Below are 21211 nucleotides of genomic sequence, written 5' to 3'. Positions count from 1 at the left end.
AAGTGAACCATTGATCCAGTTGATGTAGGCACCTGGGAATTATCTTTGACTCCTTTTTCTGCTTCACCTGTATGTTAAATATTTGTGCCATCTTCTTATAATTTTCTATGTGCTTGTGCAGATTGTGGGTTCTTGAGAAAGAAAGAATTGTTTCTTTTTTCATATGCCTCCAGGCACCATGAGATGTTACATGACTGCAAACACTCACAGTGAAGAAAGCAGGGGTAAATTTGTCCACTACTTTAGTTAGATGTGCAGGTGCTTCAAATATTGAAATGAGCTGTTGGGCTGAAGAAGGTGCAGGTGTGAGTTAATGAGTTCTTATTAGAGGAGATGAACTTTACACCTGTGTTTATTGACATGGCATCATTGCACATTTGCCCTTGGTTCCATATGCTGGTTACCTAATCCCCTTGAGAACTTTGGGTGCCTATTTCTGCAGCTGAAATGCCTAATATTTTTGAGCCTTCAGGTTTTGTTTTTGGCTTAGAAAACACTCCCTGCACCTCATTTGTTGGTGAATTGTTGGTTACGTTGGATTCACTAGGTCCTGTTTATATGAAAACAAGAGCAGTTATAAGCTAAGAAATGTTGGCTAATGACATGTACTTAGGAGCTGAAACTGGCCAGATTTATTTTGAGAAACAATTCGAATGAATGCCCTCCTGGCGATTTGTTTTATTTACTGAGCTGCAGAAATATATTTCCCATGCGGCCATGCAATGCATCAGTGGTAAGCCAAATGGAACACACTCACCTCTCAGCTACAAGCCTTTGAAGAGTTTCAAAACAATTTTTGCCAAATTGAGAGATGATGGAGATAAGAAGTAATGGGCCAACTTCTTGACACAGATCAGGTGAAATCTCAGCATGTGCAGTAACAGTCATTTCATCTGGAACTCTTTCCTCCTAGTCTGTTTTCAGAAAGACCTTCCCAAGTTCCTTTTCCTGACTGCTTAAGCTACAGAAACCTTTCAATAACTGGGCTGACAAATAAGCAGGACCTGAGCTTCCGAGTGTCAGCTTTCCTTTATCACGACAAGGTAATTAGGCCCCTGTGATTTGAGATCAACAGAGCAGGCTTGGTTGATGGCACGGAGATGCTCTAACCGTATGTGCTGTGCTTGATGTGTGTGGGGGGTGCTTTTCTCTTTCAGACATCTTGGTCAATTCCTTAGTGAATGGGTCAGAGCCTGATTTGTTTGTACCCTTCTACATTTTAAATATTTTTCAAAGTCTTTTTTTTTTTTTTTTACTCTCTAGAATCAGACTGCAAAGCCCAACAGCATTTTTTAGTAATCAGAACTCTTTTTTTCCCCTCCATATTTCTACATGTTTATTTTCTTAAAAATCATTGTAAGCTGATAAATAGTGGGTGCATTGTTGAACTCTTGTATGAGAAAATGAGGTATGCTAGTGGCCCCTTCCCCTCCTTTGCCTCCAATAAACATAAAATATGCCTCAGGAATCTAAAAATGGAGCTGCCATTGTTACAGCAGTGCCTCGGAGCAGGGAAATCATTACACGTGGTGACAATGTTGCCATTAGAAATCTTACTCTTTGGGTGTTTAATGACAGTCCCTGAAAGTTTGCTTCTGGCAAAAACTTGACCCCCAAAGTCTCAGCTGGGAAATAGGTTATGAAAATGAATTTTCAAACAACCTGTCCAACTGTGCTTTTTGGTCATAGTTTTAAACTGAAAAGCAGCTTCTATGACAGGATTCAATTTCATTAGAGATTATGCTATAAATAATACTGCTGAATTATTTTCAATATTCAAGTTGGAATAATGGTTCAGTAACCTAGTGACTTTTAGAAAACAGGCCTCTGCACAAGGAAAATTCTGCCTGATCAGAAATTAGGTAGGCATGTGTAGCAGGCACCTCATGGAGAGAAAACCTAAGAGTCGTGTATTCACTCCAAAGCCACATTCTGTATGTGTACAATGTCTTTCCATTACAAAATAATAAAACCCTTTTACCTTAGCAATGAGGATAACGGAGATCCCAATTATTAGGATGACTTATTCCAATCCCTCAGCAAATTAGCTGAAGAGCCAGAAACCAGAGACACATCCTTCAGTGGCTGGTTTCGTAAGTAGGGCAAACGCATCCAGATATATTCTCTTCTGTCAATGCTCTCCTGGCTTGTGAGGAGTCGCCGAAGTCCATTTCTATGTACCACTCTCATTCTCTAGAAAGATTTCTCACCTGTGTTTTATATTCTGCCCAGTCCCCAAATAAAAATTTCCCCAAACTGCACTTGTATATTTCCAATAGCAGAGAATCAGACTTCTGGGTAACAGAAATGCCAACCTTCATTTGCATGTCTAAAAGCCACTTGTTCCATAAAACCAAGTTCTTCTATGTAACTATTGAACGTTTGCAGGTGCAGTTTCCAAGAGACTGAGATGAGGTGGCTGCAAATGTGGCCCTTGAAGTAAAAGATGATCAAAATAAATCATATGATCATCATCAAATTAGTAACATCTAGAAGTGAAAGCAGGCGATGTGGTAATGAGCAAGCCCCCCACACTGAAGTGTTCATAACGAATCTGATAAATAGCTGAACTGAAAAGGCTAATGAACACTACAAAGCTGGATTCTTTTTGTTTGTCCATCAGCGCGCACCTGGCATACGACGTGCTCAAGTATTCCGGCCTGGGGCCTGCGCATCTTTGAGCTTCTCTTCTCTTATGGTGTTATCAAGTTATGCAGTTTCTTTTGTTGAAATACCCCAAGTATTATTACTTTTCTTGTACCATCTAGGTTACTTTGTTTGCAAGCAATAAAAATGGACTCTGGCTACCATAATCAGAAAGGAATTTATTGGAAGGAAGTGTGATTGCTCTCAGAAAAGAGGCACAAAGGTGGCTTCAGACATCTGGTGACACGAATAAATAGACGGTCTCAACAGAGCTCTGCTATTGGAAAGTACAGGTGCCAATAGTTACATATCCTCCTACCTCCCTCCTAAAGTTTTACATCTTGGGAAAAGAGTGTCTGGTCGACCTAGCTTCAGAGGTCCTCATTCTCTTTGGCAGGGGAGCATAAGACACTTTGATTAACAAGATGTTATCCAATGGAGGGGATAGTTCCCTAAGAAATATCAGGATACTATCACCAGTGAAAGTGAGAATGAATGGGGCTGAGCAGACCACACCAACACACGTCTGCCCCCTTCCTCTAGACTGGGCTCTTCTCTTCATGTTTACGTCTTTATTTTTTAACGTAGTTGGAGAAATAAAGTTATAGATTAATGAAATTTATGATATATCCTTTACTTGACGTATGGATCTGCTGTGGAATATCCTGACCAGTGGTTATGTAGAATCTGCAGGAATATTATCAGGCACAGTGCACATACCATCTTATAAAGCAATCTAAAATTCAGATTTTGGAAAATTTTCCTTTTGTTGAGCCAAAATAATTTATTCCGTTGCTCAGAAGATACTTATTGAGTGCCTGGAGTGCTTCAGCCACTCTGTTGCTGCTGATAAAGCCCTCATGGACCTAATAGTCTATTATAACTTTGACCCATGAATTCTAATTCTATATATCACCTCTAGCTCTATATTGCAGAACTATGGAGAATAAATCAAATAGTGTAGTGAAATCTAGATGCACATACACAAACAATAACCAGTTAGAAACTATGGAAGAAGTTCCCATTCGTTATAGCACCCCTAAATATAAAGCAGCTAAAAAGATTCTTAACAAGAAATTTGTAGGTCTAATGTGAAGACAACTAAAAAAATTTACTGAGGACCTTAAAATATGACTCAAATAAATGGAGAGACATAACATATTCCTGGGTGGAAAGACTCTACATTATAAAAATACCACTTCACAAATGAATCTCAAAGTTTAATGTACCCCCAACCATAATCCCAAAGTTATTTTCAAGTCCATCTGGAATACTAAATGTGTGAGTACAGCAAAAGAGAATTTGAAAATGGGGAAGGGGAGTGGCAGATTGATCTACTAGATATCAGAACAAACCATAAAACTGAAATAACTCAAATAGTGAATAACAAAAGCCCAGTGGAACAGAAAGCCCATAACATACACACATCTATATGAGGGTACTTCAAAAAGTTCATGGAAAAATTGAATTAAGTGATAATACAAATCCTTCCATCAACTTTTTGAAGAGCCCTGGTATGAACATACACACACAGATGTTTTAAATTCATAAGTAAAGGTTGATGGGTATTAGGACGGATGGCTTACCACTTGGGAAGAAATCAAATCCCTACTCTCCCCACACCTCATATCAAAACAAACTCCAGTTGGATTCCAACGCAAAAATAAAACCAGACAACTTTTAATAGAAGGTACACTTTATCATTAAAAAACACTTGGGCTTTCTAAGAAGGAGATCAAATTAACCACATAAAACTTGAAAATGTCTATATAACCTCTTTTCCTTAACCCAACAAACAAAAGGGAACATATTTAAAAAGAACAAGTATAAATTGAAGAATATTTATGGCCTGCACGACAGGCAAAAAGTTAATTTTCTTAATAGAGAAAGAGCCACTAAACTACAATGTGACAATGATAAACATCTCAATAGGAAGAGGGACAAAGCGCATAAAGAGGTAGTTCACCAAAGGAGAGACACGAAGAGCCAATGACATGTCATTAAAATGCTTTCCCTCGTAAAAATATAATAAAGGTAAACCACAAGGAGATGGGACTTGATTAACAACTTAACAGAGACTAATAAGATTAAGGGTCGTGGAGATGTGAGTGAATGAGCACCCCTTTCCATTGTTGGGGGAGTATAAAGGATACGAATTTTCTAGAGAACGATTTGAACAAATTTCTCCAAAACCTTAAAATATTAGCCCTCTTCTTAACCCAGAAATTTTATTTTTAGGCATTTTATAAATAAAAATTTATACATTTAGTTATAAAGATTATCATTGCAATAATGTTAAGAACATTAAAAAGTGTAAACAATCAAAAGGTTGGCAGAACAAATTATGGTAAGTTCCTTCGACAATATTTAATGTTGTGAAAAATATTCACTGTAAATTGTTGGGTGAAAAAAGCAAACTACTTAAAAATAAGAAAAATATAATTACATATAGCATATATACATGCATGTGTATATTTAAGTGTATATGTTTAATTAAGTATCTCTCTCTATATATATGTATATATAAATAATTAGATGAACACAGCCAAATATTAACAGTAGTTATTAATAGGCAGTAAGAATATAGTGATTGTAATATTATTTCCTTCTGTGAACTACATTTTCTAAATTTTCTGTGAGGAATATGTATCACCTTGGTTGTAAGAAAAAAATGAAAAATCTATATTTAAAAACAGAGGTACTTTGTTTAAAGTAGAAGAAATCCTTTTTCTCAAATGAAATCTTAGGTGAAAATCTAATTCATGGAACCAATAAAGGTGTAAAGTCTAGAGCCCTGTCTACTTGGTGAATGTCCCTGAGGGCTCACTTTGAAATGTCAGGCTCTGGAAATTCTGCTGAGAAACCACTGCATGTTAACAGCGTCTCTAGGACCTGCATGATGTGTTGTTAGTGAAACCGTACAAGACCCATGATTGCTGTTACCTCTATAGTTTGTAAACTAATAGCTCATTCTACGTAGTTCACTATATTTGTTGTTGTGTATTCATTCAGTAAGCATTTTCAAAAAAAATTTGTAGATCATAGCTTTGCATCATATTAGTTTACCTATGAAAAGAGATTTTATCATTACATTGAAATGACCTTAGGGAATTATAATTTGATAACACACCCTCAGATTTTATTGAATGTTGATATGAGAAATGACTGCATGTAGAATGGATCTCCATCTTCCCTAAAGTTATTGTTATACACCTTGTTCATTCTGGTGTTCAACGGCCCTTGTTTAAGGATGTGTGTGATAAATTCCCCTAAAATTTTAGTACCAAAAAAACCAGTTTGTCCATTTTTTAAAAATATGTATGAACTCCTTTTATAATGCTGTATTATTCCTATATAACTCATCACATTTCCCTTTTGCCTTCGGCTGCCAGAAAGCTCAGAACTGTATTTATTGGCAAACCACAGCAACAAACAGCTGCCTAATTTTGTAGAAAAACTCTGTCTCAAAGCACTTGAGTATTTACCCTCAACTAAATGGTCCCATGATATGCATGGCTCATGTTATGAGTTGTCTGAAATCCAATTTGGAAATAGGCAAGGATTAAATAATAAACAAACAAACACATAAATAATTGAAAATTAAGCAGGATTGGTCCCTGGCAATAGAAAATGTTCACACTAGAGTTTGGTTCATATCAAATGCCTGTTAGGCACGTTGCCTAAATCTGGAGTACGACTCTGGAGCGAGTCATCCCCTGGGAGTGGCTGAGGACCATGCAGCACCATCCATCCCAGGCTGCTGGCTTATAAGAGGTGGTCTGTGTGGCATTCAGAAAGGCTATCAGGATGGAAAGTGTGGTAAAAGAGCAAGGTGCTGATGAACTAGCAATTTATAGAGTTCCCCATGGACAATAACCTTTAAAATAGTTAATAGAACAAGATCTTGCTAAAATGGACCAGAAAATAGGCAATTTTCATACACGTAGTAATTCTTAAGCAATGGTGTATGTTTATTATCATGTTTTTGCAAAGTCATATTTATTCTTCTTGTTAGCATACTTAGATCATTTTACATTAAGTGCTGAATTGGGTACAGAATGTGGAGGAAAGGAAACCAAATTTTTTTGAATATCTCTGGAGTAAATGGTTTACCTCCATGATTTCATTGAAGGGACATAATTATTCTTTGGAACGCATAAGCTTTTCAGCGACCTCCTTCATAACATGACAATGCACTAACATAACAGACTTTGTGTTGGAATAATTTGGATACAAGGGCTCAGTAGGGCAAAATCTGGTAATGTAATCTTGACTATAGTGTCATAAAAGCTGGCAGGTAGCTTTCCGTATCAGTGACAGATACCTTTGGAGCGTGTGGGAATAGCTCAGCCTGTGTGGCTGTGCAGTGAGTTGGGCCAGCTGATTAGAGAGAAGGGCCATCATCACTAAAGGACCTGCTGTGGCATTCACAGGAGAGCCAGACCAGCCAAGAAGCAAGAGGGCCAGGCAGCTCCTGCGGCCCCAACTATCTTCCTTCCTACTCTTGGAGGTCTGCCTGGTACTCTGCAGGTGGGGTTTCATCCAAGGTAGAGGTGCTTGGTGCCCAAGAGCCCAGGCCCTGGAATCGAATTTCCTAGTTGTAAATCCCAACTCTACTACTTACTGTTGGCTGAGAAAAGTGGGGATAGTCTCTTACTTCGAATCTTTCTGTAAATTAATGAGATCATCTGTGAAAGGAAGCTAGCCAGCACCTGTCTCTTGCTATACCCCGAGTATACGCTGGCATTTACTACTATTTATTATTCAGACTGAAAGCATCACCTATTGAAATGCAAATATGCAGGGAAGCACACCTTGTTACCAGCTAACACCTTAGGAGGCACTCTCACTGCCTGCATGTCGGTTAAGGTGTTCTGAGAAGAAAGGCACTCAGATTGAAACCTGGGAGAAGCAGGGAACTAGGTCCAAGGAGAGAAGTAGCTTTGACATTTTGCTCAGAGCTGTAGCGATTTTTCTACATGGCAAAGCACCCAGTTGTCGCAGCCATCCTAGCGCAAACCCTTACAGAGAGGCAATCCAACTGCTGGATCCAGCTTGCAGGGTGGCAGCCATTGGGGCCTTAGACTGCCCCTCTCTACCAACTCTCCCATTTCACAGAACTCTCTGTGCAGACTTTCTGTGGTGAGTGGCACTGAACTCTAGAGCCACCACATTGGCTATTGTTTTCAGACCTGCCATGGGGCCAGTGCAGCAACGTGAACACACATGTGTAGACATGCACGCTCTGGAGAGGCTGCTCACTGGAGCCTGCTGTTTGCAGCCAGGGGAAAGCCACCACTGTCCTCTCCAGGCAGTATGCATGTCCTTCCATGCTCTGTGGACACTTGCATTTGTAAAGTCATCCATCCCCACTACAAACCAGACATTTCAACACCCCTCCTGTCCAGCAAGGAGAGGAAAGGAAAGTGTTTTGGAAACCTTCTGCTAAGCTATTTGTACAAGATGGATGAAATAGTATTATTCCTTCTCCCCAGGGTACCCAGAAGAGGCTGGTTCTGACACAAACCGCTCACACTCACTATTTAGGAGAGACTTCAGCTCACCTCCAGCTGTGTCAGGGCAGGTCCACCTGACACACGCATGCACACGCACACCAGCCCGCCATGCAGCACAAGCACTGACCTGTGAGGCCGGCAGCCTCGGCAGACAGGAAGGCACTCCAGGAGAGGAGGAAAAACAGGCCTGTTTCCAGCATCGGGAACTCGCACAGCCTGGTAAATTTGGTCAAGTGATGAAGACACGTTAAGGGAAACAACAATTGCTTTTACATCTAAACCCCTTTCTTGGCTGAGAAACATTGATCTGGTTAGTGGTAGTTTTGGAGTAAAAGAACTGATCTTCGGATGTGACCGGAAGGTGGTAACTCTCATAGGACCTACTTTGAAAGCCAGCGTGAGCTCCATGCTTCGCTGGGGGCTGAACACACCCATGAAAATTCAAACCTGTGTTCAAATAGAAAAGCGGTCTTACCAAGAGTATAAAATCAGCTAACGGTGGGTACGAAACCTCTTGCATAATTCGCCCCCAGCCCCTGGGGGGTGTCCCTCGGGAGAACTACAGCGGCCAGGAGTGTGGCTGGGATAAGACACGCAGGCGCCTCACCCCCCGCAGGCGCTGCTCCCGGGGAGTGCAGGCTGTGGCAGAAGCCCTAGAGAGTCTTCTCTCTGGGGAATGGAAATTGAATCAGGAGAAGCAGTTACATTTAGGGACAGGGAAGCTGCCCATGCCCTCTTGATATAAAGAGAATGGAGGAGGAAGTATATTATTTCTAGGTCAGACAAGATGCCCTTTGGCAGGCAATGGCTCATTTTGGCAAGGATGACGCTTGGTCAATAGTCTATAAATTGCAAATAGACCAAAGGGACAGTGATCCGAGTTACACAGAGAATGCGTATGGGGAGATGATTAGGAGTATGTGATCCATGGAAAAGGTTACATGGCAGTCATGACCACATTGGGTACGAAATGCCCTGACAATTCAGGAGATGTGGTCATGTTGCATGTTTATGTGTTTAGAACAAAATCTAAAGAAGATTCCACACTGAAAGATGTTTAGCAGGGGGGCAGGGAAGCAAAAGCATGACCTCTGGGGTGGAAGATCTGGTTACGACTCTTGGCTCTGTCAGTCAATGGCTGCGTGATTTCGGAGCAGTGTATTAGGCTCTCTGAGCCTCATTTCTACTCTTTGTGAATTGGCAATAAGAATGATATCTGCTCCCCAGTGTGGAGAGAAAAGAAGAAGCATGTTAAGAGTGTTTTGTGAAATTTTAGGACGTATACAATACGGAGAGGCAGAATAACATCACGGTTGGGAGTGTGGCCTCTGGAACCAACTCCATCTGGGTTCAGAGTCAACATACCCACTTGGATGCATCTCTTGAGCACTTTATTCCTTGGTTTTCCCATCTAAAAATGGGGATAATCATGCAACCTACCTTATGGGTACATAAACCAGTTAACACATATTAAATATTCAGAACAGCATCAGGCATGCAACAAGTAATTTTTTCTATTACTGTAATATGAATTAATCTTGTTGTAAATCATCTTTCCTGGAAATAGAATCAATAAGGATCTGGAAGCAGTTCTTTATCTGGAGTAAAAAATAGGCTGCCTTTAGATCCTTTTTCAACATCCCCTTTTGTTACATGGGGAGAAGGCTTTGTTTCGGTGGGGTTAATTCCTCTGAATTCCCTCTTCCAGCTTGTTTAGAGAGAAGCCTCAGGCCAATTTAAACAGAATAACACTTGCCTAATGAGCATTCTTTTCTTTCACCACCTGAAGCCTCCACCAGAAAACAGTTTAGTTCTGGGTCAACCTTCCCAATCCAGAGCCCAGGAACCTACAACCTGGGATTTGCCTCAGTACGGACGAGGTATCGAGGTCACTGAGGTGGAGGGGACCACAGCAGGCACCTGCTTCCCTCACAGCCTGTGTTTGTACAGCCTATTAAAAGCCATCAAGTGCTGCATGACTAATCATGCCACTAAGCCCCCTCTCTTCTGTTGCTACACTCTTTCCTCCAATCTGATCTGATCTGATCTGAAACAACCTCACAGCAGATTTTCAATCTCCAGGAATTTTTTTCCTTCCCTTGTCAACCTGTTTACTTATGTGTCCACAGCTTCCCTCATGTCAGGCAAGGAAGAGTTCTGATTGCAGCTTCACCCAGAGCAGGCTCCAGAGCCCAAAAGCCAGGGTGTGAATCCTGGCCCTGAAATGTCCTAGTTTTATGGCCTTAGCCAAGTTAATGAGCCTGTATGTGTCTGAGTTTCTTCAGCTGTAAAATGGGGATAATACCAGTATCTACTTTCCATGGGTCTTGTAATCCATGCACAGTGCTTAGGGCAATGGCTTGGTACATAGTAAAGTTCTCAGTAACTGTTAGATGATATTATTATTATTCTTGTGCCTATTAGTACTAATGTGTGATCCAGAGTGAGCTACTTGGCCTTCTTGAGCCTCAGTTTCCTCATGTGCAAAGCGAGGATAATAGTAACCTGTCTCACAGTACTGATTTAAATGAAGAGACGCACATAGAGGCCCTGGGGCACTCTAGATGTCCACTAAGCGTTCCTAGCACCATTACTATTATTCTATTCTAAACAACACCTAATGAGAGGCAATAGTGGTCTGTGATTAACAGCACTGTCTGCCTCCTGGTTCACTCTCTGGCTGTGTGACCCTTTCTAAACTTCAGTGTCCCATAAAAACAGTATCTGCAGATATGATCATGATACAGGTTACATGAGGCAGTGCACCTAAAGCAAGGAGTGGGGCCTGATGTGTCAGGACTGGGTAGATCGCTTGTTGTTGCTGCTGTTGGAAACCAGCCTTACTTTTTCTGACTGGCTTTATTTCTCTCAATGGAGGAGGTGCCATCGGCCGAGGTTTCCAGGATGAAGCTTCAGAGTGGCCTTTGCCTCTCTCCTCTTCTTTATCTCTTATAACTAACTGATCACTAAGTCTTAGAGGTCTTTCCTTCTAAACATCCTTTCCTTCCTGATGCTGCCACACAGTTCCTCATCACAATTTCCTCACCTATGTTTTAAAAACAGAACTGTGATCGTGTCACTCTGCTGAGCCGAAACCTTCAGCAGCTCACTGTGGACTACAGAAAGAAGCTCAGACTCTCTTAAAGAACCTCCCAAGGTACCCCAAGCTGCCTCCATACTTCCCGCATCTCCTGGTCCTCCGCTTCTCACAGCCTGAGCCCTCTGGTCCTCTCAGGCACACCCACCATGTGCCGCATCAGTCCCACCTCCACACCTTAAAGTATGCTGGTCCCCCTGCTGACCCCTTACACATGGCTTTGCCTGTGTCCTACCTGTCTGCCAGGCCAAGCCCAAGTTCTACTCTGCATGCAAATACTGCTTTTCAAATTATTTTCTGGACTCATAAGGCTGGCTGAGAGCCTAGTGGACTGTTCCAGACACAATGGCCTCATCCCCATTTGAATATTTATAGTCCCAATAACTTGGATGTGGCTTTGGCACTTGCCTTCTGCCCAACTCTTAAGGTAACACGGGTCCTTCCAAGCTGTCACTCACTGAGGGCAGGGACTGTGTTTTACTCATCAGACTCTTCTTAGACACCCTCAGCAGAATTGAGTCTTTTAGCAGTTGCTCAGTAAATCTCTGGGCCAGTCCCCGTGGAAAAAGTTCCCAACATTTTGCGCTTTCTTCACCTGGGGCAGCCCTGACCCCCCTGGCATACGCCTTCCTCTTTTCCCAAGGTCTATGGCCTGGGTCTCTTGCTCTGCCTCTCCTCTGTGGCCTCCACTGAGCCTCACCTTGACATTGGCCTCTGTCTTTTCTCCCCAACTCTAACTTTTGCCCCATGCAACTGTTCTGAGTGAACAGCCCCACCTGGCTCAGATCCTCTAGGGACTGCACCATCCTCCTGGCTCCTGATGACACATTTGCCCAGATATGGCAAACATGTCATTTCTGCATTGCTTGCAGGTTTCCTTCCATGAAGTAGCTGTGGATGCTTGTTTAAACCCACAGTGATCTTTGGCTTGGCCTGCTAAGCTAGTGATTGACCCAGCTTGAAAAGGAGGCAGAGCACAGCCAGTTTATCACCCCCTGTTAATCCTGTCCTGTGCCTGACCCTTCCATGGCCAATCCTCATGCCCATGCCCACTACTTTTCGTAAGTGGCAATTTTTTTTTAAGGCTGTTGATGTCCTAGGATCAAAGTGTCAATCGTGCTAGAATTGACCTTGGACAAGAAAAGAGTCTTGGTCCCCTCTGCCACTGGTGCCAACCTATGCCTCCAGGGACAACTCAGAAACAACATGGCCTTGGCAGTGCTGTATCAAACTTGAACCAGACTATCTAGTCGTTTACTGGCCTGGAGGTTGTCCATCCTCAAAAACATTCCATGGACATTGACTGCTTTAACAGTTCCCCGCTTTCCACACGCAGACAAAGGATATCAGCGCTGTGACAACAGCGTACGCAGAACCCATTGCAAATGAGCCAGCGAAGATCCCCAGGAAATTCCCCACGGACTGGAAGAACGCCACAGTGTCAAATGCATTTGGATTCTCCTTGGGACTGTAAATGGATATAGAGCTGAAAAGAGAAGAGGGTGAATGTTAGTCAGGGACTCCTATCTTACAGACCCGGATTTCATACTCACTTCTGGGAGAAGCTTGTTTTCCTGTGCGGTTGGATGCAGGTCAGAAGAGTTGTGGGGAAGCTAACAAAGACAGCGAGAGGTGGGGGAGGCAGAAAGCTCCCCTTCTTTACAGCTCAACCCACAGCATCCAGGTACTGCTGCCAGTCAGTACACGTGTTTATATTGGAAGTGTTGCAAAGAATATTGTTTCTGAGCAAACTAGGCTTTAAAGCACGGTGGGTGTATAAGGAATCTGCTGAGAAGATAGATAACTGTGAATTATTTAGTGGCCGTATGTCTTCAGTGCTGTTATATATTCACAAACGTTCCTGATAAAAAGTGCACTTTTATGGCCCGAGCACAAATGGGCGATACAAATCACAGCGTGTACAAAATATTCTGCCGTGATCTTGTCATAAACCACGAAGCATTCCTCCTCTCCAGTGTAACCCTTCAGAAACAGGGCACTGATGGGTGTTCAGAACATTACGATATTAACCCCCAGGGAGAGACAAAACCCTCATTTCCCACTGAAACAAATGGCAGCAGCTGCCTGAGGTCATCTTTTATACCCCAATTTTGGTGGCTGCCAACAGTTTTATTTCCGTAGAGAAAAATCAATCCACCAATAGGCAGTCTGTTCACTTAAATATTTTTGAGAACATCATATTTGCTATTTTTTTTTTAACCAGGGCTTCAAATCCCAGAGTGTTAATATGAAGGACAGGCATGTCCTATTTTAGGAAATATGAACTCCATATTGTAGCATTAAAGTGAACAGATGCGCTAGAATCAGTAGCTTAAGGGAGACTAATGACATACCATTCCATATTTTTTTTTTTCAGTTTTTATTTTAACACAGGGTGTTTAAAACTACTCAGGAAAAATCAAGAGTTTGGCAGTGGGTTTTGGATGAGACTTTGTAGCTGTGTAAAGAGCAAAAAGTACAGTAGATGCACTGACTGAGATTAGGAAGAATTTACAGAGATGTGACTGAGTCTTTTATGGCTTGGATGATTAGAGCATCTTTGCCTGACTTTTTGTGTCCAGAGACTAGTTAAGAGAGAGTAGGGAGAGCAGATTCCAGTTCTCCTACAGGAAGATATGTGGCAAAAAAAAGGTAGTTTTAAATGTTGTTAGTTTTTCCCTCCACGTCTTTAAACCCCAAAGTAGGCCAAACACTTCTGCTTTGATCCCGTAATTGGAGAAGGAAGATGAATGTGGATCTTGAATGGACTCTCAAAATGTATGCGAGAAAGGACTACCTTTGAAGTGTTTTTCTTTTTGTAAAGTGTTGTGCTTTGCAGAAAAAAGGAAAAGCAAACCCAAATTTGGGTCCTTTGTATCTGCCACTCCCGAGAAAAGGTGTCAAACCCAGTGGCCATTAGAAAGCCTGGCACCCGAGGCTGTGAGGCTCCGTGTGTTCCTGTTGACATTCACCAGCGTATTTCTTCATTCCAGTGCAGAAACAGTAGTGAAAAGAAAACATCCAATTTGCATTCTGCCTTTCAAATACAGGTTTTTGCACAGTAACACAGCTTAGTAAATAATTTTGTTAATTCCTGAGGCTGCCACCAGCAGAGCTGACACACAGAACAGGCACCTTTATTCTTTAACCTGCTGCCCCTCCATGCCCCCGAAGTGCTTTCTCTGTCCTGGTGCTTCTGGACTTGGGACACCACCATCGCGTCATTTGGCCATGTCCTGTACCGTTATTTATGGAATGTTTTTCTGGAAATCAACTCATTTTTATACAAATGCAAGAGATTTTAGTAAAAAATATCTATGAAATCATAAGTTTGATGTGCTAATTATATTTCTTTTTAATATATGTGAAAACATATAATTTGGGGAAAAAGCTCACCTGTGTGCCATCTAAAATCATCTGCAGTGGGGCTGCACATAGCCCCACTGATCTGCAGTCTGCCCTTCAGGAGACATTTTTCTCTTCCCACCCACCTGGCAGGGTATAGGCATTTCATTTGCTAACTTCATGCCCTTCCCTGAGACGTTTGACTTATCTGAAGAAAAAAGCTTAACTCCCTTGAACTATGGAGATTGTCCATTGATCTTTTTGGCCCTAAAGCTTCCCAGGACATAGGAACTGGGTGCCTGCTGAGTGCCACATGTGCATTAGGTACAGGGTACTGGACACAGGTAGGTAAGAGCACAGAGGAGGGAGGCAGAATTTGATCCAACAAACATTTTACTGAACACCTGAGATATGCAAGACATACCTAGTCAGAGAGGCCAAGATATCAATGACAGAGGGCTCCAGTCCCAGTGCTGAGGTGATTTTGTGAGAGATGCACATTTAATGATACAAAGAAGGAAAGGCGCGCTATTTTAGAATAAAGGTGATGGCATTTGAGGAAGGTGGTGAGTCATCAGACAGTGATGCAGAGATGGTACTCTGGGCAGTGGAAAGGCCAGGAGGCAGGGAAGTTCAGGGCACATGCAAAGTGTAGCTGTGGTTACGGTGGAACCCAGGGAGCATGTGGGTGGGCACAGCAGAGGGGACAGGTGGGTGAGGTGGCGTCACTCAGAGCCTTAAGTTCCATGTTAAGATTATATAGAAGGCCTCACATTTACATAATATTTAGTCCTCTTGGCCTCCATTATAACTTTATTTGATCCTGTAATATCTTTGCAAGATAAACTGGGCAGTTTATTTTTCTTTCCTTTCTTCCTTCTTTCTTTCCTTCCTTTCCTTCTTTCTATTAAAAAAAAGTATGGATCAGATAAATTAGGATCACACACCTACTAAATTCACAATATAGATTTCTCGTTTCTGCCTTAGAAAAGTGATTTTGTCGGGAGGAAACCATAAACCCACATCAGGATAGTTGAGTGACAGTGTCACACTGACTGTAAGGACAATAGATATTCAGGTACCAGAACCTCTGATGTTCGTGCCTGGGATGGAGCATGGGCAGCAACTCTCTGGACACAAGCATAAGAGCATAGTGTGTGTTGAATGGGGCAACAGCACCCTCTCTCCTGTCCCACCAGCAGCGGAGACTTGGGGCTTATCACAGAAACCGGCTTCATGTGTGGCTTCTGCTCCTGGACTATAAGCTTTGCCAGCCTTGGCCCGGGTCTCACTCCTCTTTGCATGCCCAGGACACAGCTGGTGCCTGGCACATGGCAGGCTGCCTAAAGGCCGATGGAATGAAGGCAGGATGACTGGAAAGTAGAAAGGAAGAAAGGCAGGAAGAAAGGAGACTTGCAAAAGCTAGTTGTCTCTTGAAATGAATCGCCATCCGCACATTTTTTATTAGGCACTGACTATATGTAGTTCTGTCGTGGCTACTTTTAGGTTTATCAACCAAATCTTGAAACTGACACTTGAGCCTCTTAACTTGAGCTTAAGATTTGACACTTATTGGATGAATGGCTTCATACATGCCTAGACTCAGTTACATCATCTGTAAAATGGAGGTAATAGGAGCACTTATGTCCCAGAAATGTTGTGAGGATATGAGACACATTTTAAACTCGCATATGTATCTGGTGGATTGTAGAGCCATTCACTGAGTGAATGAGGTACACTCAGAATAAACACTCAGTGAATGCATCTTCACCACCGTCATCATCATTGTGCTAGGAACTTCCACAAGTCTGACAATGACAGACAGCAGAGTGCTGTGGCTAACCCAGGCCTCAGTCCAACTACTGGTAGATGGGGTGTGGCTGTCCTCCCGGCACACCAAACTTTGAGGTTGCCGGAGGAGAACTAGTCCCTCTCGCATAGGAACAGAAGGGTGTCCAGGGAGGAGAGGCACTAGGCAGGCATCCCAGGGAAAGGGCCTTAGGAGTGAGGCTAAAAAGCTGTCATATTTATTGTGGATCTCTTGGCTTGGCAGATCAAGGAGGGAAGGGATGTTCTCAGCATCCTGGGCAAAGGTCTGCCCCAGAGACAGAAATAGGCCAGGACACTCAGCTTGAGCTGCACCTCCCCAAATTCGGTGTTCTGCAGGCAAGCTCTGCAGCATCTGGTGAGGAATGAGGGTCAGCAGGCAGGAGCCTTATGGCTCAGGAAGGTTGAATCGCCCTGGACTGCCAGGACTTTAGAAAGTTGTTCTTCCAGGCTCTAGCTCCTGGCAAGAGGCATCTCTCCAGACTCTGGTTTTCAGCTGCAATGCTAAGCCTCTGGATTTAGAAGCAGCATCTGTGGGAGGGAATGGAAATAGCCAAGGGTTTGGGTAGCACATATGGAGTTTTCCAACTTCAATCCAAGGGAGGAACAACATTGTTCCAGCAATTTCAGCCCTTTGGACGTATCCACTGTTCCAAGGGAGATTCTTGAACCATTCATGATGCAAATACTGGAGAGGGGAGAGGAGGGAAGAAGGAATTGGATTTTCTGTTAACCTACGTGGTGGTTGTTCTTTGAGAAACCACTCTGAAGAGGCACTATTTATAGCACAAACTGATGAAGAGGGACATACAGTCCCCAGACTTCTGGGAAATAGTTGGATGGAACCGATATCCTTGAAAATGACATGACCAGAAATACACAGTGTTTAATATTTCATCTCATAAGTTGGAAATAAGTTCAGGTTATTGATTTGTTCTGTTCAGGAACAGATTATTCAGCAAAAACTAGTTTGATGACAGGGTATGGTATCCATACTCAGAAATAAACGTGTGCAGCATCTTTTACTAAAATTTTTTTCAATGGATGAAATATCTTAAATTCCTTTGATGAAAGCAACATGAATAAGGATCATTTTGCTCGCTGTACCGTTTAAGAGTCGCAGACATGATGGAGACTCCCGTGTTTCTCTACAACCCATGTTTTCACCCACATGATGCTCCTGCAAGCACACAGTTTAGGTAGCATTAAGAGCATAGAATCCGAACCTGAGATCTTGGTGTAAATCTCAGCTCTGCCACTTATTGGCTGTGTGATCTTGAGCCAGTTAAACTTTCTGTACCTCAGTCTCTATAAAATGAGCATGATAATAGTAGTACTTACCATATGAAGTTACTATGAGAGTTCAATGAATTAATGTTTCTAAAGCACTTGAAACGGAGCCTGGCACCTAGTAAAAACTAGATAAGAACTCTCTTTCTTTGAGAGCTTGGTTTAGTTCTATAGATGCATTTCAAACTAAATGTTCAATCAAAACCTCAACTCAAACAACTAAAATTTCATCACTTGTCTCTCACACCTTGACTGGTCCCTGGTCTGGGATCTCTGGGTGACAGGGATCATTTGATCATAGAAGTTGTTTTTGTGCACAATGGTGGGTGGCATGCAGTCAATGCTCAGTAAATGCACAATAAATTCTAGTGATGAAGAAGTTGGAGAAGGATGGTGGGGAGAAGTAAGAAAAGAAAAGGAAGAGGAGATGCTGCGAGTGAAATGATGCTGGGAGTGAAATGAGTCACAGGTGGGGAAAGGATTATACAGACACATGACACCGCCATCAGTGCCAACAGCACCGTCCCCCTGAGACTCTGGCCACTTTCCATTCTGGAGCCCTCTTGGTGTCTGTCTCCAGGTCATTACCACCTTCCTCAAGGTCTCGTAGTTTCCAACAGCATCCACCCCTGATATTCTTTACTGCTACTGCTAAAGCGTTGTGACCTACAGTTATTCAGAAGCTACCCAGCGAGCTCAAGCTCCCGGGCAGGGAGTGTCGCACACTCTGTGGACGGTCTCCCAGCTCCCGCAGCCCACCGGCCACCCCGGCTGCCCTGTCGGGACAGCCCGCTTCTCCACCCTCCAGTCCAGTCCCACCTGCTTTGTTAACACGAAATAAATGTCACTTTGAAACTCAAAGAGAAACTAGTAAGCAAACACATGGTATCCCTTTCAGGATTTGTATGAATTTCATCATTAAAACAAAAAATGAGAAAATGATTACTATAGCCAAAGATATACAAAAGAACTTTCCATTCTCTTTGCCAAATCTTTAATTCCTAACAAAAAAATTTCCAACTCTTGGCACTAGTCCATTGAAGAGTTCTTGATTAGTTGGGACATAAATATGAAATGGTTTATTGTTTTTCCAATCACTGCTTCCAGCTGTACTGTATTGAATCCCCTTCCGTGCTGGGTAAGTAGTTCCATTAATGATGTGTTGGTCAAATTCCATTACTCAATTCCTCTTAGTTATTAAAACTTAGTGCAGTACAACTTAAAACCTAAGTCTTCAAAGCAGGATTCTTGTTCTCCCTGCAGAACATTCTAGAGCATCAGCAGGATGACTTGGAAGGGAGAGAGGCAGCAGATTCCTCCTCCTCCCATCTGGGTACCACGCTCCCTAGTGCTGGAAACCTGGAGGGGGATGGGCAGCCCAGCTCTTCTCCTTTTGTGGCCAACTGCTTGTTAATGGCAGGCAGGGTCCCTGGCCTCCCTCTGGTGCCTGCTCGACCCCTCTTTTGGGGACCTTTGCTGATGTGGTGGCACCTCCATTTTGTTGAGAAGTCCCTCACAGATGCCACTCAATCTTTCATCTGCCTAGCCAGCTACACGTATTCCCAGCCTGTTTCCATGGCTTAGATCAGTGACCACTTAGGCAGCGTGGTGGTTCTCACCCCTCTCCTGACTCCCAACCTCCTTAATGTGGGTTCCCTGAGCACCTTCCATAGGCCATAGAGCCCTGGGCTGGGTGGGATCACCTCACCTACTCTCCAGACACACCAAACCAGGGAGCCTTAGGTCCTGTTCCAGCAGACTCCTGCTTTCAGAACTCTCTAGGCCAGAGGAGGCACCAGTCCCTGTGTTCTTGTTTGATCCTGTTCTCCGCACCCCAGAAAGCCGAATCTAGGAACTCCCTTCCCTTGCTCTGCTTGGAGAAGGCCTCAGCCCCGCTGCAGGTTCCTCCACTGGGGAACGAGCTGGCAGCCATGCGTCTGCAGGCAACTCCAGTCTTTCTTTGCACTGCCAGTGGAAGCCCTGCTGCTTGGCTTTGGGGAGAGGATGCACCTTCACAGGGAGGGATGACTGGGTAACAGTGTCACACCTCAAACACTGCACTCTCTCTGGATAACTCCTCCTTGCCTCCCACCCCCTTTGGTATACTGATTTGAGGAAAAGGGGGTGCATAGGGTGGGGAGATGGGGCTGATTCCATAGCCAGCTAAACCAGTTGGGAGGTGTGGAGTCCTGACTGCCTGGGGTCCTGCTGCTCTGTTTAGCATGGAGCCGCTGCTTACAACTTTTATTTTCAGCTCTAGTCCCTAACCCCAGCCTGGAAGACAGGAAGAGGCCCATGGGGTGACACATCTTGTGATGTTTATGTTGGGTGCTTCTAGTTTCTTTTCTCCCCATCTGGACTTGTCATTCTGCTTCTAAAGACACTTTTTAAGGAGTAACACAACATAGAGGGCAATGAAAATTTGTAAAAGCTGCTTAGTTTTATGGGGCCTGGGTGTCTAGGTAAGAAAAAAGTAGAAGGAAAAATAATTACAGTGCTTTTTGTGTTTAAAATTCTTTGCATATTAAAAAAAAAAGAAAGAAAACCAAGTAGATTCTTATCTATTATTTATCTTTTAATAACCGTACCAATCTACCTTTCTCAAAGAAGTTGCTTAATTATGAATAAGGAATTGATTTTTATGGGGCCAAGAATTGTGTGTACACTTTGGAATTCTTTCTGGCATCTGCCTGCCCATTATTCTGGCTTATGTTCTGCCAAAGGCTGATGAAGCTCTGTCAAGAGAACCTGCAGTAAAACATAATGACTTCAGGAATTGGGGGCATTCCAGGCACCCTGGGAGGTTAGAAGAGCTGCCTCTTAATAATAAGAGGTCCTGGCCAGAAGTTTGTGGAGCTCGAGTTAGAACCAAAGGGTTTCTCCTTCCCAAGGGCCAACGACCCTGCAGAGTGAAGAGCTGTGTGTGGGGAGGTGTATTAATTAACTCTTTCAGCTTCTGAGGGACCATTTAATGACTCTCCCTAAGTATCCCAATTTATTCCAGAGAGTGATTTTCCAAATCCTCGACAAATACCATTTTGCCATTTTGATGTCAAGCACAGGAGAAAAAGACGAGGAGAATTCTGTGAAAAGTATAAGTTACTGTATTACGACTGCCCCCAGCATAATACAACCTCAGGGTGAATTAACTGATTCACTCCATCAACGAATATCTGTTGAGCGCCTACTAAGTGCAGATATTGTTCTAGGCACTGCAGATACCGCAGGGAACAAACAGCTCCTCACCTCATGTTCCTTACATTTCAGTGGAGAAGACAACATAATTAACAGCAAAGCAAATAAACGTATGATTTAATGACAGGACTGGATGCAAAAAATATAGCGGCATGAGAGCTGGGATAGAGTCGTGGGCCACTGCGTTAGTTAGGATGGTCAGAAAAGTCTTCTCTGAGAAAGACTGTCCAGTGAAGTTTTCTAGGTCCTGAAACAGAGCTTCCGCAGTGGGTCTGAGGAGCCTCAACAAGGCCAG

The 21211-nt window shown here is 43.0% G+C and overlaps 1 protein-coding gene across 1 annotated transcript in view; it reads right to left on the bottom strand.

Annotated features, from left to right (window-relative positions):
• SLC9A9 (solute carrier family 9 member A9) overlaps positions 1–21211 on the bottom strand; it is a 530630-nt gene that overhangs the window by 276824 nt on the left and 232595 nt on the right. The window contains exons 7-8 of the mRNA XM_063114568.1: positions 12607–12745; positions 8290–8395 (exon numbers count right to left, since the gene is read on the bottom strand). Coding sequence (XP_062970638.1) covers positions 8290–8395; positions 12607–12745 — 245 coding nt within the window. The remainder of the gene's footprint in view (positions 1–8289; positions 8396–12606; positions 12746–21211) is intronic.

Source organism: Cynocephalus volans, chromosome 11, assembly GCF_027409185.1.
Source record: "Cynocephalus volans isolate mCynVol1 chromosome 11, mCynVol1.pri, whole genome shotgun sequence".
NCBI lineage: Eukaryota > Metazoa > Chordata > Mammalia > Dermoptera > Cynocephalidae > Cynocephalus > Cynocephalus volans.
The sequence above is the reverse complement of the archived record's forward strand: the minus strand, read 5'-3'. Positions and strand labels throughout refer to the sequence as shown.